Raw genomic sequence first — 17,024 nt, forward strand, 5'->3', positions numbered from 1 at the left:
GCTGCAACAAGAATACAGCCATTAGTAGCCAATTTTGAAGCCAAAAAACAATTGAGTCCAGATGTGTCACATGGCACAGTTGATTATCAATCCACCCTTAACTAATAAATCAACTGCCCTTGATGAGTATTAAATTAAGAAAGAATCAAAAAAGATAAAATAAAAGAAGATGGAAAGGAAAGGCAGTTCAGGCAACAAAGTAAGCTTTAAGCATACAAAGCCAACCCTTATTTTAATCACCCAATGGACATTTTTGGATAGAATCATATGTATCTGCTCTATGTGTGGATTTGTTTATGACTAAGCAAAGAGTAAATAATTAAAAGCCCCATACACCTTTCTTTAATCTCCTATCATTATTTAGTTAGTTAGTTCCTTCATAAATAATACTCAGACTACTTAGATGATCCTTCTTGAACATACACCATTCAACAATACAATAAATAGAATAGAATACTTATTAAATAGATGAAATTCTTGAAAATATATGTCTGATGATTGAATTTTGCATATGTTAAGTCTTTTTATGTTTTCTTGTCACAATTAAAGAAAGGGTTTTGTACTTTTTGTTCCATACAATAATGACATAGAGTACCAAAAATAAACAAGTTGCTGCAATTTGATAGAAGCAACTTGCTTGCTTGCTTTTGATATGAACAGTATATTATTAATTCTTAAATAGTAAGTATTTCCTTGAGGTATAAATCCCATTGGGGTTGTGGGCCTTGCATGGTCCTTTCATAGACCATTGGTATTTCATTATCATTGAGCAGTATTCAAGTACCATACATTTTTTCTTCAAACAATGTCAAATAAACCAAGGACGTTTGTCCTGCTAGAAAAACCCAATTCTTTCTTTTTCCTTTCTTTGTTGGTACAGCTAATTTCTTGTAGCCCATCCCTATTTCTTCTCTCATATAATACATGGATAATAATTGACAAATGCCATGGTTTCAGTAAGACTTCTAGATGTCTTCATCCACACAAACATTAGATGTTCACATAGTAGAAGGTTGAGGTTGCCTCCATTATGATTCTTTGAAATTCCTTGATTTGTTAGCTTGAGAAACTCCAACTCAATAATGTAATTCAGAACCTAACTAGTACTTATTTAAGGAAACATGTACTGTTCTTCATTGACAAGTAATATCTAATCTTGAACTTTCATATCTATTGTGATTATTACTTTCCTCTACTAAGGAACATGTACAGTAAAATTCCTCTGAATATGCCCCTTAAAGAAGTACCTAACAATGGAACCCAAGTTTCACTTTTGTTTGCATAGACAAGTGAGACCAATCCAAGATAGCCTCAGGCATTTAGGCCCAATTAGTGACATCACAGGCCGACTGTATCTTCTCACAGCCTCCTTCCACTACATATTATTAAAATCATAAAAACAGAAGAAAGAGGGAGAAGGGGCGGAGGGTTTAAGGAGTCCCACTCCCCAATCAAAAACCCAGAGCAAAGCTAAGCTAAAATTTTCAGTTTCTTCAACAAAGAATACCACCTGGCTCAAGTCATGCTCTCTCGTTCGCACACAAACAAAAAGCTTCTTCCTTTCATATTCAACAAGCTTAAAGGTTCTCTCTTTCTCTCTCTCAAGTGTAATTTACAGGTTTGCATTTTCTCTAACTCTTTATTTGTTTCTCTCAAGTTACCCCAAATGAGCCCTTTACTCCACCATTTCAAGCTCTCTTCTCCACCCACATTGTTGGAGAGAAACCCATTCTTGTAAGTTATTTTCACTTCCTCTCCACTTTCAATTCCAGGGTTTTTCTTTTTCTTTCACTTTGTTTTGATATTTTGTTAGTATTATTGCATTGTGCTAATTGCATTCAACTTTGTTTGTTGTCATTTCATTGTTTATTGTACTCTCTAAATGGGATTTTTCTTTTTACTTGGTTGCTTTGTGCTGGTTTGCAGTCGAAAGCTTGATCATTTGAATTGCGTTGATTGTAATTTATGAAACTTTGGTTGATGGGTTGAATTTTGTTGATTAAATTGTGATAGGTTAGGGATTTCATACATAGGGCATTGTACGATCCGAAACATGGGTACTTCTCACAGAGGTCAGGTTCCGTTGGTATGCTCGAGAGGAGCATAAAGTTCAACCAACTTGAAGGTATTTTTGGAAGTTTTGGGATTTTGTTGCCTGTAAGCCCTTTGAGATGTAATTTTTTGGTTGTTTGTCATTGGATTGCTGGTGAATTTTGAATATAATGACGGGGATAGTTAAGATACCAGATGCCAACAGATTAAAAAAAAAAAAAAGGTTTTCATCAAAGGATATGATTTATTGAAGTAGCTTTTAAGACTTCATTACTGATCACTTATTAGCTTGATTTAGTTACATTACTTTGCACAGGCCGCCGAATATATGCTTATAGGATCTATGCTGTGCTTTTTTTTTTTGTTTCAAGTGCTGTGCTTTTATATATGTATATTTATATATATGCACTTTTTCATAATCCACCATTACAAAGAAATGCACAAACTACAATAGATCACTGTTATAAGTGAAGTAGATGTGGTCCTTAAAAAAGTTATTTGTGGATGCTCTTTTATTGTAGGCTATATTGCTAATGCTAGCACCAAACTTTTGGCATGTTTTAGGAAGGAAAGCTTATATGAAACACTTGGATAAAATATATAAGCAGAGTGGCATTGCATGGTTCACCCCTGTGGAGCTTTTTAAGGTAACCCACTAGCAGTAACAACCAAAACATTACTGACACTGGATCAAAGGCCTACTTATTCATTTATTTCTTTTATTTTTATTTCAAGAAAGAAGCTTAGTCTTCTCAGTATTACAGCATGCATTGTGGTTGGACATTGCTCATGCTACTTTTCCTGTTAATGCAGAATATGATTTTTATGGGTTTTATATGCCCCTTTTCACTTTTTCTTGTGTTCTTTTAGACTGTTGAGATTAAAAATACTTGAAGAGATATGATATCTTTTTATTATGGCTTTTATGCCAATAAAGTTCTCTAATTGATGCAATCATGTATGGATTAGATTTTTATTGAAATAAAATATTAAGGAAACTGATGTTCTTTCCAGTCCCTGGCTTCAAGAAGACCAGTCCGTTGGCTATGTAATTTACATGTGCCTTCATATTAAAATGGCAGTTTGACTTACTAATAAACATCAGACATGAGATGGTTTTGCAGCTAAGACATTGAATTCTTTGCATGTATTCTCGAATTTAAGGTGGCCATAGGAATATGAGCCAGGAAATAAACATTGATTTATGTTTTATTTGATTTTCTCTGCATCCTGCAATATGATGGTTACTTCTGATTACTCTCTCTTTCTCTCTGTATGCATGAATGCAAGCATGTCTGTGTGTAGGTGGGCGTTTGTTGGACGTGTGACTGTGTATAACCATTTGCGTATTGTTGATCTCTTATTCTTCTCCATGGCCATTAAACTATTAATTTAAGCTTCATTTATGGCAAAACTGCTAACTCCTTTTTCACTGCTGGAGCTGTGTGGGTGTATTTTTTTTCTTTTTTATTTGTTGATGTTGTGAGCTTTATCTTCCTTGTAGCCATGGTATGCCCAAGGAATTGCTGAAGCCATAATGCGTACAGCAAACCTTTCAGTTCCACTAAAAGTGAGTTTCCTGTGTCTCTTTATATCGGAAAACATACAAGCTGTTGGTTTTTATTCTTTGAGCTTCCATTTGTTTTAATCTATTTGACCTATTTAAATATTTTTGTTAGAAAAACTGTTGTATGATTTTTAGGGAAAAGCACTATTTCTTAATTATGGATTATGATAACTTTCTATAGTGATCTTGATAGTATACATGTTACTACCATAGATAAAGGGATTGCTTGTGTTGAAAAGTAGAACTTGTAAATTTCTGGTATAAATTTTGGACTGTATGCTTTGGGACTCTTGGTTTGCTTCTAATTTCTCTTTGAATCCTCCTGAGTTAATGATTGGGTACAAACATTGAGCTGCCCTCATTCACAGTTTCATTTGGCAAATAGAAACTGAGACAGTAGCCAGAAGACGCTAAACTTGTGGAAACCAATTCATATTTCAAGATCCTAATTTGTTTATCTAATTATGTGTGTTTTGTAGATTATAGAACCTAAACTACTTGTGTTTCCTAAGCACAATGATGATTTGCAGAGTCTCAGAAGCTATGATTTCTTAAGAGGCCCTTAGTATTCATGTGCAAGCTAGGATTATGGTACTGGTGAACAAATAGTTCTTGCAAAGGTGCAGTATCATAGTTTTATAAGGGAAATAATCTACATTCTGAAACAAAAAGATGAGTTTTTGTCACTTTATATCTGTTGTGCTTATCAGTGGTTATCTGGTATTGCATTAATCAAACTATGTTTGAAAAGATTTTGGATTGTTAATTATATTTGATCTTGTTGTACTCCAAGGATTAGCCATTCATGTCTGGTATCCTTTTTTGTAGAGTACATGACAACCACCTTGTTTTTGTATGACTTCTACAAAAATAGACCTACAAAATGTAGACTCTGTTTGAATTGTTTATCTACATAAATATGCATCTTTTTGCCAATTTGTAACTCTGTAACTAATGGTGATATTTTGATTCAGCCATAAATTTTGGGGATCATTGTTTATTTGTGGATATAAACCTAATTTTTTAATCGATTAAACTTAAAACTTGATTCTGCTTCTTGTTATGTGTGCTCAGATATATGAAATTGGTGGTGGATCTGGAACTTGTGCAAAGGGAATAATGGATTACATAATGTTGAACGCACCTCCAAGAGTTTACAACAGTATGACATACATGTATGCATGTTAACTATACCTTTATTTAGCATGACAAACCCTAACTTCTTAGCATCTGATTGCTTATTTTTTGTGCATTTTTCTAATAAAAGCTAACCACGTTAGCTTTTGTATATGTTGCCATTTATTTGCCTTTTCGGTAAGATGTATTTTGTGCTAATTGAATAATTACTTTGTCTCTATTTATTTTGGACATGCTGATGGCCTGCATCCATGAATTTCTTGTTATCGTTGTTTTCATCATTTTAACACTGTGTTCAATCATGTGAAGTTCTCTGTTTTCTGCAGCTCAGTGGAAATTAGTCCTGCATTAGCAGAGATACAAAAACAGACTGTTGGAGAAGTTCATGGTCACCTATCAAAATTTAAAGTAGAACACCGCGATGCTACTGACAGAAGTGGATGGGGTAGGCACCTTCAGTATTGCCCTTATTTCAGTTCCATTTTAATAATTGTTAATTTTAATAGATGCATGTGATGCCAAGAATGATCCTTTTAATCTTCATGTGATTGCTTATGTTGGGTTTCTGGACTCTGAACAATGTTATTTTCAAATGTTTCTTTTAGCCTTTCAAGACTCTGAGCTTGTAGAAATGGGTGATCCGTTTGATTTTCATGTATCTGCATTTAAAATTACAGTGTGCTGGGTAAAACAGAGAGGCAGAAGATGCCTAAGAAACCCAATGCTTGGCGAAGAGATAACTAAATTTAAGCAACTACATTACTTCTATCAACTCACCTACTGTAACTTACATAAAAAGAAGCAAACTTCCATCATACAGTCGGTTTCTATAAGAGATCTGTTCAAATAAAGCAAGCTTAAAAATCTCAAACCCAATTATTTCTTACTTCTAACCAGAAACTCATCATCACTGACCCTAAACTCTGACACGGGATTGCTTCTTATCCATTCTACTGCTTCAAATTGGATTGTATACAAACTAATATGAACAGGGAAGTTTTAACACCCAAATGATTGTGGTCCATACTTAACACATTATGAATGTGTTATTTTTTCTGTTTTAATGGTAGCCCCCGTAGTATTTGTGTACTTCTTCATGCATGGTGAAGCAAAACTTCATAAAAATGAGAAGATGCTTCAAATAAGCAATAATTAGAGATACTCGCATATGTTCCAACTGCCTTGGTGCTCTCTTTCTCTCTCTCTCTCCAAACAGCTGTCACAAATTCAGTATTCTGTAGTTTCTGTGATTCATTAGCCATAGAAGGGAATGAAATTTATGGCATCTGTATCATAATATCTCATCCATGTTCTCTTAAATGATTCATTAGTGGTATGCCTCTCTTTTTAGCAGTTTCTTGTCTTATATTATCAATCATAAAGAAATTTAAACTAGTTTTCATTTGTAACAGGAGATGTGGAGCAACAACCATGTTGGGTAATAATGCTTGAGGTATGCTTTAGCTTGACTCTATCCTACCACATCCATGTGGCTAGTTTTTGCTACTTGAGCAATGGGTAGATAATTTAAAAGTGTTCAGTTTGCACATTTATTGCATTGATGTAAATAATAAATGATTAGGTCAAGTATTAAGAGTAAGTTAAAATGATAATAACAGGGATTTGGGACTTCTTTAATATTACTTGTCCCAAGGGTGATCAATATAAACTTATAAATGTAGGTTTTGACTAGTTGCTATGAAGATGATCTTTTAGAGCTGATGGTTAGACCAGCTGATTATAAATTGATTGTAACAAATTCCTGCTATGCCATGTGAATAGACCCTACATCTTAACCTTGTCATGCTCACTGATACCAAGCTGTTTTCATGAATAAAAGAAAAAGATATTTACCTACAAATTTTAATAGTTTCTGGACAAGCTTCTATTAGAGTCCTAGTGGATCATTTTACATCCTGCATACAAAATTATATTTATATTAATGCTTTTTCCACAGGTGCTTGATAATCTTTCGCATGATCTTATCTATTCGGAAAATCAAGTTTCCCCATGGATGGAAGTATGGGTTGAGAAACAGCTTGACAGGTATTCAGCACTCTGCAGATAATTACAGCTTCCACATATTATATGTTACAGCATGACTTTAAGAGCGAGAGGAGAGAAACAGAGGCAAACCCCAAACTAAACTGATGTGGCATAGCACCATTTAACCTTTTACCCTTCACGTCTTGGCCCCATAGTTATAAACTAATACATTCAGGCTACCATGTGGACAAAAAATACAGGGCAGCAAACAACTTGAACTCCAATACCATGTTTATTATCCATCTCAAAACCATGTTAAGCATCCAATTTAACAATTAGCGGTAGGTAGAGATGCCAAACCTATATATAAAGCCACAACATACTCTAGACAAATCAACATGTGATAAAGCCTCTTAACAGTGATATTATGTTGTGAAATAAGTCATCAAGTTCCTATTGAAATTTATTGATTATTTTCTGTTTAGAAAATAGAATGATGAGGAATCCATTGAAATTGATCATTGAGGCATCATTGTGAAATAGTCATTCAATCTTAATTTTTAATCTACAACTTATGCAAATGCAGAGAAATTAATCATCTTGGAGGTGATGGTGAAATACTTCAAATAAGCTTAATAGCTCATAACTTGTGTGCAGTGCGCTCTTAGCATGTTTGTAATACTTTCGACATTGCCTACTAGATTATGTTGGTGCAAATGGGGTTTAAATGGAATTGGGTGAAAAACCTACCTACAAGCCAATAGTCATATTGTCACTTTATGTGACGTAACTTTTGAGCTAAGATAGTTTTTTATTATGTGTTATAATTTTTTATTTTGAAAATGTACCAACAATCTCCCATCATTTTCAAAATTTTTGAATACCAACAACTTTGGGAATCTTGTACATAAATGAGGATATCCCGCAGATTTGAACCTTCACTTAGTGAGTGTGATTGGTTTTAGTCTAAATTGAGCGATTGACCAAACATTGAACCATCGATTCTTCATTTGACTAGTCAGGCTACTGAACACACACGAACTTTCTCATTCAATTTGTATCTAGTTTTGCTAACAAGTTTTATAGCTTTATGTTTTGCATCTATTCATGAGTACTGTTAAAGTCAAGCCTTTAGCTCCTAGAAGCGGCTACACTTCCATTCACGTAGGTATCCTTTATCGGAAGTACCTTGTAGTTATAATACTTTAACATATACATGTTATGAGTCTATTAATAACTTTTGGTCAGTCTTACCTTACACATTATGAGAATTAAGCATTATACACATTGGCATGAAAAATATAAATTAGTGCTTGCAATCATACATGCGATAGAATGGTCAGTACCCAAGCCTTGTAGGTTGGCCACAAGTGTCGAGGTAAGCTCCAACCATTGGAGGTTTAGTTGATAAGCTTGAGACCTATCCCTTTTGAGGTCTTTATTATCAAGTTCTTCTTCAGACCTTTGATAAACAGATCTGCTAAATTTTTATAAGATCTCACATAACTTATTGTGACTATACCATCACTAATTCTGTCTTACAATGCTATGTTGAAATCCAATATATCGACTCTTTCCATTATGTGCTTGATTTTATTAATTTCATACTGTTGCTTCATTATCACAATGTATCAAGATTGGTGCCATTGGTTTAGGCCTCAATGAAATTTTATAGAGTAAATCTCTCAATCATTTTGCTTCTTGAGTGGCAGATGCTAAGGTTATAAATTCAATCGTCATGGTAGAGTTTGCTTGACAAGATCGTTTATTAGAACTCCACGAAACAACACCCCCACCAATTGTAAAAACCCAACCAATTGTAGAAGTATAATCTGTTTTATTTGAGCTCCAATTAGCATCTGTATACTTTTTTAAAATCGAAGGAAAACTTAAATAACAAATACCATAATTCATTGTACTCTTTTAAGTACTTTAGAACTCTATGAATAGCATACTACTGTTCTTTATTTGGATTACTTGTAAATCGGCTTAGCATCCCAGCCGCAAAAGCAATATCCGACCTTGTACATACTATAGCATACATTAGACATCTAATCACCCTTGCATATTCATTTTGTGCTATCGGCTTGTCTTTGTTGGGTACTAATCTTAGATTACAATCATAAGGCGTAGATATTGGCATACAATCTGACTTGCCATATTTCATGACAATCTTGTTAATGTAACGAGATAGAGACAATATTCGGTCATTATTGTCTCTCATTATTCTTATACCAAGAGTAACATCCGTTACGTTCATATTTTTCATGTCAAAATTGATTGATCAGAACCTTTTTGTGTCCTCTACTTGTTCCAAATCAATACCAAAGATTAATGTCATCCATATATAGATAAATGATGACATTTTTACCATTATGAAACTTACTATAGACACATTTGCCAGATTGATTGATCTTGTAGCTATTAGTTACCACAACTTCATCAAACTTTTGATGCCATTATTTAAGCGCTTGTTTTAATTTATACAAAGACTTTACAAGCTTACAAACTTGCCTTTCTTGATCAGGAAAGACAAACCCTTCAAGTTGTTCCATATACATCTCTTCATCTAATTCATTATTTAGAAATGCAGTTTCAACATCTATTTGGTGAATTACTATTTTATGTATAGATGCAAGTTCTATAAGCACTTCAATTGTAGCTATTCTTGCTACCGGTGCATATGTATCAAAATAATCAATACCTTCCTTTTGTTAAAAGCCCTTTGCCACTAACCTTGCTTTAAACTTACCTACGGTTTCATCAACTTTTGTTCTTTGTTTTTTTTTTTTGAAAAGCCATTTGCAGTCTATTGGCTTGGAACTTGGTAGAAGGTCTACCAACTTTCAAGTTTTGTTTTCTATTATCGAGTCTATCTCATCTTCTATTGCTTCTCTTCAAAATGAAACATCTTGAGACTTCATTGCCTCTTTATAAGTTTGAGGATCACCTTCTCCTTCTACATTAAAACAGTAAGATAAGTATTTATATGTTTATTCTCTTGTACCGTTTACTAAGTACATGAAAAAATCGGATTCATACATCTTTGCTTTTCTAATTCGTTTACTTATTTGAAGCTCAATAGTTTTCGCACCATTTTTCAAAAGTTTCACTTTTTATTACTAGTTCTTTGAGTTTTGGAATTGAATTGAACCTTGTTTCATCGAAGATATCATCCCTTGATTCTATGACTGTCATTGGAATATGAATCATTGGATTCTATCACCATGAAACGATATGCTTTACTATGTTCAACATATCCTATAAATATACATGAAACGATGGCTCGACATCCTCAATCTTTTAAATAATTAAGTTTTGGCTTTCTTTCTTTCCATAGCTTATAAGGAGTAGTTTTACTCCTTTTGTTTGAGATTCTATTTAGTATAGGGCAAGCCATTTATAAGGCTTCGTCCTAAAATCCTTTTTCCAAACCCGAAGTAGAATGCAAAACATTGACTATTTTCGTAAGAACTCGATTCTTACGTTCCACTACACCATTTTGTTTTGGTGCGTACAAAGCAGTAATCTCATGAATAATACCAGTGGACTCAAAACACTTGGGTTCATAATATTCACCTCCTCTATCATTTTGTAAACATTTGATAAGGCTTCGTCCTAGTAAGGCAAGCCATTAATTAGGCTTCGTCCTAAAATTCTTTTCCTAAAACCCAAAGTAGAATGCAAAACATTGACCATTTTCGTAAGAACTCGATTCTTACATTCCACTACACCATTTTGTTTTGGTGTGTATAAAACAGTAATCTCATGAATAATACCAGTGGACTCTAAATACTTGGGTTCATAATATTCACCTCCTTTATCACTTTGTAAACATTTGATAAGTAATTCACAATACAATTCAATTTCATTTTTATAAATTTTAAATTTCTCCATTACTTCATCGTTAGCATGTAATAAGTAAACATAATAATATTTAGAGAAGTCATCTATAAATGTTTTGAAGTATTTCTTTTCACCAATAGATGGAGTACTAGACATATCACAAACATCGGAATGTATTAATGCAAGTAATTCGGAGTTTCTTTTTACCTTAGGAAATGAGCTTCTTGTGATTTTAGTAACCATGCATATCTTACACATATCATTATTTCTATTAATATTAGGTATCAATTCTAATTTAGTCATATCATGCATTCTTTTATAATAAACATGACCTAATTTATTATGCCTTAAATTAGACAATGTTGCTTTACTATCATAAACGTTAAATGAGGTATTAATAAGTAGAACTAGTAACAGTTTTATTAATATTAAGCTTGAATATATTTTCACATAAGTATCCATTTCTCACATATTGTTCACCTTTTGTATAAGCTTATTTGCTTTAAATACTAATTTAAAACCATATTTATTCAACAAACCACCCGACACATGATTCTTTCTAACTTTTGGTACAACATAGACGTTTAGTACAAGTATTTTTCTAGAAGTAAACATGAGTTCCATGGTACCTTTTCTTTTCATTTGTGTAGTGGAGGAAACTCTTGTACAGTATGGTACATAATTTAATCATGTATAGCACGGTTCCATCAGTAACTATTTGTAAAGTCTTGAAGAAACTCTTATCGTTACATACATGTTTAGTTGCACCAGCGTCAATCCACCATGCTCCATCATCTTAGAGAAGATTGACCTTGGAAACCATAGCCACAAAGTACTTATTGTTCACACCTTTTGTCTTGTTATTCAAAAGTTTATATTCTGCCTTGAAATGTCCAAGTTTGTTACAATGAAAAAAAGTCCCCATTTTGTTCATTTTGATCTTATGGCTTATGTCATTCATACCCACGAAATGTTTTATTTTGTTGCGTGAGACCGACATGTTTGATAGTTTGTGTTCCATTACATGAACCTTTGAAGTCGCAAGATTCTTTTTATTAAAATCTTTGACTTCTTGTTTACAATAACTTTCTTCTATTCAAAGATGATTACTAAAGTCCTCGAGAGACATTTCTTCTATTTTATGTTTTAGAGTTTTTTTAGTATCTCTCCATGAGAGGGGAACCTTATCAATTATAGAAGATACCACAATAGCTTCATCTATTTTAAGACTATATTCTAAAAGTTATTTAGAATGCATTTAAGCTCATGTAATTGCTCTATAACAGAACGATTATCGATCACTTTGTAGTTATTGAAACGACTAACTAGAAATTTTTTGCTACTTGCATCTTTGATCATGTATCTTGCTTCCAATTTGTCCGAAAATTGTTTTGCAATAGCTTCATTCTGGTATGCATCAAACAATGCATTCGACATTCTATTAAGAATGTGTCGCATGTATATGTAGTCATCATTATCCCATTTTTGCCTCAAACTAGTTTGATTTACAGATTCTTTATCACCTTCTTCATCTGGTTTTGGTGTATCTAGAACATAAGCAACATTGAGAATTGTAGGGAGGAAGTGCATCTTTTTCTGTCATCGAATAAAGTTTCCTCCTTCAAAGCGATATAACTTGACAATCTTAGTAGCCATCTCTTTAAATGAAGCCATTTTGAATTCCAACACCACGTATATCTTAAAATTGTTCGTACAAATAGGGTTTAAAAGGAATTCAAAGAATCGGCAAAATTGACTTCAAAACGAGTTTTTCAATAGACGCTATCGTTAAGACTTATTTCGCCTTCATCACTCGGTATGCAAAGGGGAATAATTGAAATAGTTTTAGGGATACAATGAACCTAACATTTAACTTTATCTTGCATTTTACAAAAGTAGACTACTAGATACACCCGAGGGTTTGGAAAGTTATTTGGTCTTAAAGTTTATTTTCTATAACAAGTAGATTATAAGGAATTTGAACGTTTTTGTAGTTGATGGAAATTTAAGTGTTTATGTTAATTTAAAAAAAAAAACACTTTTTTTGCTCTTAATTTTTTTTTATTTTATTTTTGTTTTGATGTGTCAAAATGGTTGGCAACAGATCCTTTATATAAGCTTGCAAGTATCTCTTTTTTTAAAGATACAACCCTTTCATAATGGCACTATTTTGTCTAAGACATTTTTACATTTTGCAAGACAACCTTTGGACAAAGGTATTGTTACAGTAATCATCTTATGAAAGGATAACCATTAATTTCATAAAACATAATATTTGAGCTATAATTTGAAACGATAACTTTTCATATTCAAACTTTTGAGTTGTGGTGTTTTTTTAATTTGTCTCATAAATTTTGGATTCAGAGGTGTTTCTATAACATGTCATTTTACTAAGAAACATAATCATTCACATGAAAAACCTACCTACAATCCAATAATCATACTATGTCATTTTATGTGACATAACTTTTGTGCTAAGATAGCTTTTCATTATGTGACATAAGTTTTGATTTTGAAAATACACCAACAGTTTATTCACACATCAATGTATATTGTCCAAATTCAAAAGTTGGAGTTTCTTCTGTTGAACATCCTACTTTCCTCAAAGAACTTCCTCTTGGCCTACTTATATTCAGTTCTATGGTCAAGGAACATATCTTTTAACAAAGCTAGTCATTTCAATTTCCAATAAACCATTAATGTATAAATACTGTTCACTAATTAGTTAAAATTATTTCTTGAGCTTTTACATAATGTGATTGTGCTAGCTGGTCATTGCAAAGAATTAATATCTTTTCATTATGTTGAATGATCTCTGCTGACCCTGGTTCCTTTTCTAGGGAAGGACTATCAGAACTATATAAACCTTTACAAGACCCATTAATTAAATGTTGTCTTGAAATTCTGGAACTAGATAAAAGCAATACCAATCAAAGCAGTGCTGTTTCAAAAGCATGGTCTAAATTGTTTCCAAAACCTCGAAGATGTTGGCTTCCAACTGGTTGCATGGTAAGTAACCGTTAAAAGAAGTGATTTCTGTTGCTCAAAGTTCAAACTACTCTTTTGCAACTATATCCCTTTTGACATATGCAGAAACTGCTAGAGGTTTTACATGCAGCATTACCAAAAATGTCATTGATTGCTTCAGACTTCAGTTACCTACCTGATGTGAAGATACCCGGTGAAAGAGCTCCACTGGTTTCAACCAAGGTAGTTTTTTATCATTTACACTGTTGACTTATGTTTTTCTCATTATCTTTATTCTTTGTTCCATAGTACTAAATGCTCATTTAAGATGAACATTGCTGCTCTACTATAAGTTTATGTGAATTTGCTGCAAATACTTTTTGCCTCTTCATGTGTCCATGTTGCACTTAAATTTTCAAAATTTCTCTGTGCTCATACATATGCCTTCAACTAGGATTCTTGTCTTGTCTAGAACTAACCCTCCTCTTTTTGTTTATAGTAGATAAAACAGGGGTGTTAAGATCTACATCAAGCTAACCTCTTTTATCGGCCAGGAGTTCCATCATTGAAAGTTGTGCTTAGGTATTTGAAACTGTGTCATACCCTGGTTGGTAAGAAAATAAATGAAGATTTGTAAGTGCTTGACAAAATCTGATACTATGGTAATCTCACCATCCCACAGAGGGTGTCTAATGAGTGCTGATTATTGCTGATAGCCTCCTGCATACCCTATTGCCTAAAAGACACTTTGAAGAGTAACATCCATAGGTCTTAAAACAGGCAGAAGCGGTGGTTGTGTGGCTAGAGTATATTCTGCTATAAGATTGAGATATTATTTGAATCCATAGTATCCAGAACTTAATTTTAAGATTGATTTTCATACCCTTGTGCCTAAAGCTGTCCTAGGACAGGGAGCTTTTCATCAATGAAGATGACTTTATGCTTCTATAGCTAACTAAATTTGTTTACTTAATTTACATGGCGAATGAACAAAAATAGACATTTGTTTTGTATGGAGTTCCTAATTTTTTAATTACAACAAACTCTAAATTCAACAACTTCCATGTCTCTTCAAAACTGCATTGATTAATTGATTTGATATGGAGAAAATTGCAATAGGAAGAAGTTGACCTAAGTTTGTTAAATTTGAATTTTCCTCTCATCGTTGCTTATTCGGCTGCTGATTGTAGTTAAGCTGTAACATTTCTAAGAGCATAACTTGGTCAAGGAGAATATAAAGTTTACTGTTGGTAATTGTTGTTGTTCAGTAAAGCCAATATAATTGGCAAACAGCCATAATCCATCTAATGCTAAATTTTTTTGTCTAGACATGCCTGAGATCCATTACGCGATTGCTCAAATATCAGGGTCACCAATTTTGAACAGAGAGAATGATTAGAAGCCTAGTTAGATATTTTTATGGTCACCAAAGTCAATTTTTTAGTTTCCAGGGAAAAGCGGACAAAAAGCTTGTCACTGAAGATTGACATTTGACTCCATTTTGGCTTTTAAGTCTAACCTCATTGACCTTTTGTTCTGCAGAAAGATGGCTACAGCTCAGATTACAGCAATTATCTGGATGCAAAGGTGCTTTATTTTTGTTTCCTTTTGACTTTTGGCAATCTCTTGTTTAGATGAGATTATGTAAATGACATCATAAGTAAATAAGTACTGTCTTCGAATAGTGGTGGTTTTTTCTAACGGGATAAAGCTCTACAACTATGAAAAAGTGACCAGAAAGATAGGCAGAAAACAGAGGATTTCATCACTATTATTAATGTACTATGGAAATCATTTAATAACTATATCTCCTAAGATGCTGAATCTGATATTATGTGGATCAATTCTTTGTAAAGCCCTTCAACTTTAATTAAGTGTCAACAACCTTTCCCATTTTCCAAGTGACAAATTCTAGAAGACCTGAGATATGAAGGCCAAGCTTACATTCATCTTTAGTCTATGAATGTGTAGCACCATGATGCAAATAATACAATAATACAAGTTGATAAATCTTGCAGTATAGTTTTGTTCTCTTTAATTATCAGATTTCAAACCTATCTACATACTCAAGATTATTTGCTTGATTCTTTCTTGCACAGGGTGAGGCTGATATCTTCTTTCCTACTGACTTTTGGCTTTTGGAACGCATTGATCATTACTGCTCTGGATGGCTGAAACTGCAAAAAGATAAATCATCCACTCAGGGGAAGAAGAGGCGCACTATCACTGTAAGTTCACTTCTGTTATGATGTCGGATTTCTGTTTCTAATAAAAAAGAGAGTAATTTAGGAGAAAAACTATTAATAGTGGCTGACTGGCTGGCTTATTGTCAAATTTCAAAACCATGGAAGGGTATATTTCTAAAACAGAATCAGGCATTTAGTGATCAGCCTACACTTTGCAGAAACAGTTACAAACATAGCAAGTCTAGTTGGTCAGACTCGGTAGTCCTAAACTTCACGATATCTGCGTTAGAGGTGGCGAAAAATGCATTCTCACAATTCCAATTTGCACCAGAGAAAAAAATTATTAATAGCAATGTGTTAGTCTAACTACTTTGATGAACACGCAGTGTAATAACTCTACATATAATAAAATTGTTAACAGCACTGTTGTTGGTTAGATCTACCTCTTCTTATTCCAGAAGAGGATTTTAGTCCTTGCATTTCTAACATTTCCAGGGAAATCCCTAAAATTGTTGCATCTCTAAAATTTCCGGGATCTTAGTCCTTGCATTTCAGAAAAGTTTTACTTTTTAACAAATTTACTGTCAGTCACATGTTTCCTCTTTGCTATCTTTGTAGCTTGACACATCTTCATTCATGGAAGAGTTTAGCTTGCCTTCCAAGACAAGAACAAAAGATGGATACAACCCTCTTCTGGATGACTTCAAAAACACTAAATTTTATCTGAGTGTTCCGACACATAATATTAAATAAATTGTCAACGTCAAATTCTAAAACACTGGCCGCTTCACTTTCTGGGAGTAACAGGTTTAGAATACCTCAAGGCTCATGAAGTAATGAGTTTAATCAGATGTGTTGTGAGTAGCGTGCTGGTCCCAGTGTTGCCATTTCTTAGCTCTATGGTTGTGCTATTAAAATTTTTGGACAATTGGAAGCAAAGCAGTCAGGCAGCAGGCTATTGGTGGGGTACTGGACTGGCTTGCTATGCATGCCCAAGAGATGCCTCATTGAGCACCAATGCATAATATAAGGAGTTCTGAAGACTTGAAGAAACTTGGAAGAAACTTAAAGTGTCAATTTTTCTCATCTGAATCAAAGAAGCTTCTATTTTTTGTTCATTTATTTCAACCACCGAAATAAAGAAACAATGATAATCTAACCTTTTGCATAGAAAAAAGAATTATAAATTTTGCTTTCATGTACACTGACGAAAGTTTTAAATTAATAGAGAGCTGGAACATTAGCCTTGAAGTACTCTTAGTCAACAGCATGTTGTGACAGTT

At 33.4% G+C, this 17,024-nt stretch overlaps 1 protein-coding gene across 2 annotated transcripts; it reads left to right on the plus strand.

Moving 5' to 3' along the window:
- Nucleotides 1,410-16,992, plus strand: LOC18602735 (NADH dehydrogenase [ubiquinone] complex I, assembly factor 7 homolog). 2 transcript variants are annotated; one of them, XM_018120387.1, is made up of 14 exons: nucleotides 1,410-1,583; nucleotides 1,658-1,734; nucleotides 2,014-2,125; nucleotides 2,617-2,699; nucleotides 3,557-3,622; nucleotides 4,694-4,794; nucleotides 5,083-5,201; nucleotides 6,169-6,209; nucleotides 6,714-6,802; nucleotides 13,429-13,597; nucleotides 13,682-13,798; nucleotides 15,098-15,142; nucleotides 15,655-15,783; nucleotides 16,360-16,992. In XM_018120387.1, exons 1-14 carry the CDS (start codon nucleotides 1,523-1,525, stop codon nucleotides 16,492-16,494), a joined length of 1,344 nt encoding a protein of 447 aa, XP_017975876.1. In that variant the 5' UTR covers nucleotides 1,410-1,522; the 3' UTR covers nucleotides 16,495-16,992. The 2 variants fall into 2 exon arrangements, with proteins under 2 accessions (XP_017975876.1, XP_007034380.2); XM_007034318.2 differs by lacking the exons at nucleotides 2,014-2,125; nucleotides 2,617-2,699 and having other exon boundaries at nucleotides 1,418-1,583.

Source organism: Theobroma cacao, chromosome 4, assembly GCF_000208745.1.
Source record: "Theobroma cacao cultivar B97-61/B2 chromosome 4, Criollo_cocoa_genome_V2, whole genome shotgun sequence".
NCBI lineage: Eukaryota > Viridiplantae > Streptophyta > Magnoliopsida > Malvales > Malvaceae > Theobroma > Theobroma cacao.

What these genes read in the sequence shown, in the direction of transcription:
- LOC18602735 (XM_018120387.1), top strand. Translation starts at nt 1,523, where the DNA reads ATGCTCTCTCGTTCGCACACAAACAAAAAGCTTCTTCCTTTCATATTC. An exon ending in AAAGTTCAACCAACTTGAAG is followed by an intron (nt 2,126 to 2,616) that starts GTATTTTTGGAA and finishes GGCATGTTTTAG; the next exon opens with GAAGGAAAGCTTATATGAAA. An exon ending in GGCTTCCAACTGGTTGCATG is followed by an intron (nt 13,598 to 13,681) that starts GTAAGTAACCGT and finishes TGACATATGCAG; the next exon opens with AAACTGCTAGAGGTTTTACA.